The following is a 4,619-nucleotide window of genomic DNA, read 5'->3' as shown; positions in this document are numbered from 1 at the left end:
AAGTGAAGAGTTCAAAGGACAATATGAAGTCCAACAAACATATAAGAATGAGATTGAAGTCTGTCAGACGTTTGAGAAACTCCGGAGTGATAGCGTTGGATTATATCCAAACGGCTAAGAATCTGGCAGATCCCTTTACTAAAGGGCTATCACGTGTTGTGATAGATAGTGCATCGAGGGAGATGGGTATGAGACCCACATGAGTTGCCATGGTAGTAACCCAACCTATATGATCGGAGATCCCGTGAAGTAGGACCTGGGAAAACAAGCCAGTGGTGAACTGAGGAGAGTAACTTTACTAACCCACTCCGTTGGAGATGCAATACTCTTGGATACTGTATGGTAGGATGACTATTGTCTTAATGTGTTCTAAAGCTTATATGTAAGCAAGATGTTGTCCTACAGAGCGATCTTTAGAGGAACACACCTATATGAGCTTGACTGCTGGTCACAGTCTATGAGATTTGGGTGATCTCTAGTAAACTCATGAATAGGCTAGGAGTGTGACTAATATGCTCCACCCGAGGGGTCACCTTCGGTAGTCTAGTACTAGTAAGACTGGTGGTGAAGCTTCTTTACGCCAAACTGACAATTCAAGGCATAGTCCATTGTTCAGTTGTAAAGGGGTGTAGCTATTTGTTCTAGGTGAAGCTCAACCTTAACAGGTCTTCACTGAAATGCTGGTATATTAAAACAGTGATTGGAACGAGGAAACACGATGTGCCCTTGAGATCTGGTGGGGGATTGTTAAAATTGGTAGTGGGCTCTAGGCCCATTAGAGAATTTCAGAAAAATCTCCAAGGGCCCATGTAGGTGGTAGCATGACAAGGTGGTGGGAAGTTTAGTCCCACCCCGCTAGTGGAGGAGAAGTTGGACCCCTTTATAAGGGTCTCTCTTCCACATGCTATTGGAGAGTGAGAAGAGAAGGTGCCCTCGCGCACTCCTCCTCCGCCGCCCGCCTCGTCCCGACGCGACGCGGGTTGCGGGAATGAGCCGAGCTCATACCTACGCGCTTATTTTTGCCGGTCAGGAACGGAGAAGCCGTCACGAGAATCAGATCACATCTGCCTCACGCGTTCGTTCCTTGGATGCTGCTGCCGCCGGCGACTCCGTCCCGTTTACCGCGTACACGGTCGACGGGAGAGCAGGCCTCCGAAACCTCGCCTCTCCGGTTCCTGTACGGGAGAGGGGCGATTAGGTTTTTGGGGAGCGATCACGCGACTGCTCGCCTCCGTCCGCGTCGCCCTCGTCATCGCCATGTCTTCACCAAGCGAAGCTGACCGTCTCCGCGAGGAAGCCGAGAAGAAGACGGCAGAGGATACTGCCGCCGCTGCCGCTGTTGCTACGGCCAATTGGCCGATCGGAGGGTATGATGTGTTTGCCTCTCTCCTGTTTCTGTTTGCACTAGTAGTATTGCCTATATGTGTAGATGTTTCTGCTATATGCGTAGTACTTGCTAGTATACTCCGTGAACAGTATGTCATGAACCTAGTCAATGCCATGTTAGTAATTATTTCATGGATTAATCTGCTCGGAAAATTGCCTATTTACTCAACATAATACTTCCTCCATCTCAAAATTCTTATCTTAGAATTATATATGTATGAATGTATCTAGTCACATCTTAGTATTTAGATACATCCATTTCTAGACAAAACTAAGACAGGAATTTTGGACGAAGAAAGTAATAAGTAAACCAAAACAATTTTTTTTTTTCAAAAAAGAGTAGAGGCTAGACGAGATCCCGAATCCGAGGAAAAACAAACAAGGTGCGCCGACGCCGAGACCCGTGCTCCGTGTCCTGCACACAGGATACGGTGACGCCATCAATTCCTGCCGAAAACTTTACCGCGCGTACTCTCTGCGGTACGGTAAAAAAAAGGAAGCTAATTAATCCGCCAACGGGGTCTCTGCTCGCGTAATCCTCAACGCTGCTCCCACACTCCCTCTCCCACTCATTGCTCCCCATCCGCGGCAGGCAGGAGAATGCGGAGCGAGGCGGCGGCCGGCGGCGGCGGCGGCATTGCGGCCGGCCCTCCGGCGCCCGCGCTGCTCTGCTCCGACCTCAAGCCCTTCCTCGCTGCGCTCACCATGCTCACGCTCCTCGCCGCCGCCTGGCAGCTCCGCCCCTACCACTCCCTGCTCGCCTCCCCGTTCTCCCTCTGCCCGGACCCGCCCCCCTCGCTCGCCGTCTTCGGCAAGGCCTCCAGCTCCGGCTCCAACGCCTCCTCGTCGTCGAAGCAGGCGCAGGCGCGGCCCAAGCCCAGCGACCCGAACAGGCGGGAGTTCCGCGCGGTGGGCAGCGCGGCGGCGCTGTTCGTGCAGATGGGCGCGTACCGCGGCGGGCCCTACACCTTCGCCGTCGTCGGGCTCGCGTCCAAGCCGGTCCACGTCTACGGCAAGCCCTGGTTCCGCTGCGAGTGGGTGCCCAACGACGGCGGCGCCAACGCCTCCGCCTCATCGGCGCGGCCGATGCGCGCGGCCAACACGTACCACATGCTCCCGGACTGGGGCTACGGCCGGGTGTACACCGTCGTGGTGGTGAACTGCACCTTCTCGTCGGCGCCCAACGCCGACAATGCCGGGGGCAGGCTCGTGCTCAACGCCTACTACGGGCCGTCCCCGGCGCGGTACGAGCGGATCGAGGCACTGGAGGAGGCGCCGGGGGGCTACGACGAGGCGGCGTTCCGGCCGCCGCACCGGTACGACTACCTCTACTGCGGCTCGTCGCTGTACGGGGACCTCAGCGCGGCGCGGGTGCGGGAGTGGATGGCGTACCACGCGCGCTTCTTCGGCGCGCGCTCGCACTTCGTGTTCCACGACGCCGGCGGCGTCGGCCCCGCGGTGCGCGCGGCGCTCGAGCCATGGGTGCGCGCCGGCCGCGCCACGCTGCAGGACGTGCGCGCCCAGGCCGACTACGACGGCTGGTACCACAACCAGTTCCTCGTCGTCAACGACTGCCTCCACCGGTACCGGCACGCAGCCAGGTGGACCTTCTTCTTCGACGTCGACGAGTACATCTTCCTGCCCGACGGCCGGACGCTCGACGGCGTGCTCGCCGAGCTAGACCCCTACACGCAGTTCACCATCGAGCAGAACCCAATGTCGAGCAGGTTGTGCGCGCGGGGCGCCAACGATTCCATGGCCGACTACTCCAAGTAGGTGACCGTTTCCTGCACAGAATTTGATTAGTTCAGTGGAAATGTTACTCCTTTTACGCAAACCATTGCTGCATCGTTTGTATTTGGCATGTTGATGCGACCTTTTGAACAGGAATTACCCAATAAGGAACCTTCATGTGTCATTTTCCATTGACACCCTAATCTAAGATCACTGGAGCCGGACATTTCATTTTTGTGCCATGTTTTCATTTTCAGTTGCTCTAAGAACAGTTCAGTTGTACTAGTAATTTAAGTGTACTTCTGGTGATGCAGTGTCTGAATCCTGCCATGTCCTACATCCAGTCTTACCTGTATTACTTCTGTTACATTTGTCGATGCATGGTGTATCTGAAAGACTCACTCCTCTTACTGAACATTTTTGCAGACAATGGGGTTTTGAGAAGCTGGTGTTCCGGAATTCGATCACCGGGGTGAGGCGCGACAGGAAGTACGCGATCCAGGCCAAGAACGCATACGCCACGGGCGTACACATGTCCGAGAACGTGATCGGCAACACCACTCACAAGACGGAGCACCTCATCCGGTACTACCACTACCACAATACCATCAATGTTCCCGGCGAGTTATGCCGCGAGATTGTGCCCGTGCCGCCCAAAGGTGGCCTGACGTGGTCGGAGAAGACGCCCTGGTACTACGACGACAGCATGAAGCTCGTCGCAAACGCGGTGCGGGAGTTCGAGAAGCGAAACATTGGCAATGTGCGTGTGTGAATATGGCATGACAAAACATCAGAGAACGGACTGGTGTATAGCATTGCTGTTGGCCGTCCATGAAGCTTGGCAGGGGTATCCCTCATGCTGTGAACCTAACAAACAAGTCATAGTTTGGAGCTTGTGAGCTGACAGAGACGCGATGAAAGCGAAGCCGCAACCCCAACGGCACGGCAGATTGTGTGCTACTGCTGCAACCCTGGTGTTGATCTGCAAAGGTGAGAATTGTGTATAGATATTAGAGACATCTCATCCGTGTAAATCTCATTGTTAAAACTATTCTCAGTCATATTCATTGCATTCCATTCACTTAAAGCACCCAAGGTTATAATAGCTTTCTTCATCAGCGATGATGGTGCATTTCTAGAGTAGATTGTTGCAGCTTGCAACTTCCTTTGTTGACTATATATGCCACAACAGTATAACCTGCTCTAGCCCTAATTTTTGTTGGATCAACAAGTTAATGTTTAAAAGCTCAGAGTAAATCAGCTGTCTTGTCGCCGCACATTGGAATACTTCGTATCGTAGGGGTGTGAAAGGTGATGGCGATCAGGACGGCTCTGGATTTTCTTGCGGCAAACTCCTAAAGTCACCAAGCAATGCCATAAATTTTGCAGCTAGAAAGGCAAAGGCAGGCAGGGGACCGTGATGAGATGGGGCACGGTTGCATGCGCCCATGATTGCATGATTGGGGAAGGTGGCCTGGCCTATAGCGATAGCACGGGAG

At 53.9% G+C, this 4,619-nt stretch overlaps 1 protein-coding gene across 1 annotated transcript; it reads left to right on the top strand.

Moving 5' to 3' along the window:
- The first annotated feature begins 1,935 nt into the window (after positions 1–1,935).
- Positions 1,936–4,333, top strand: LOC123412377 (galactan beta-1,4-galactosyltransferase GALS1-like). The gene is made up of 2 exons (XM_045105323.1): positions 1,936–3,158; positions 3,547–4,333. Exons 1-2 carry the CDS (start codon positions 1,987–1,989, stop codon positions 3,890–3,892), a joined length of 1,518 nt encoding a protein of 505 aa, XP_044961258.1. The 5' UTR covers positions 1,936–1,986; the 3' UTR covers positions 3,893–4,333.
- Positions 4,334–4,619: the final 286 nt, after the last annotated feature.

This window comes from Hordeum vulgare, chromosome 7H (assembly GCF_904849725.1).
Source record: "Hordeum vulgare subsp. vulgare chromosome 7H, MorexV3_pseudomolecules_assembly, whole genome shotgun sequence".
Classification (NCBI taxonomy): domain Eukaryota; kingdom Viridiplantae; phylum Streptophyta; class Magnoliopsida; order Poales; family Poaceae; genus Hordeum; species Hordeum vulgare.
The sequence above is the reverse complement of the archived record's forward strand: the minus strand, read 5'-3'. Positions and strand labels throughout refer to the sequence as shown.

Excerpts from the sequence above, each read along its gene's own strand:
- LOC123412377 (XM_045105323.1), top strand. The coding sequence starts at position 1,987 with ATGCGGAGCGAGGCGGCGGCCGGCGGCGGCGGCGGCATTGCGGCCGGC. Across the intron at positions 3,159-3,546 it reads TCCATGGCCGACTACTCCAA|ACAATGGGGTTTTGAGAAGC; the intron begins GTAGGTGACCGT and ends ACATTTTTGCAG.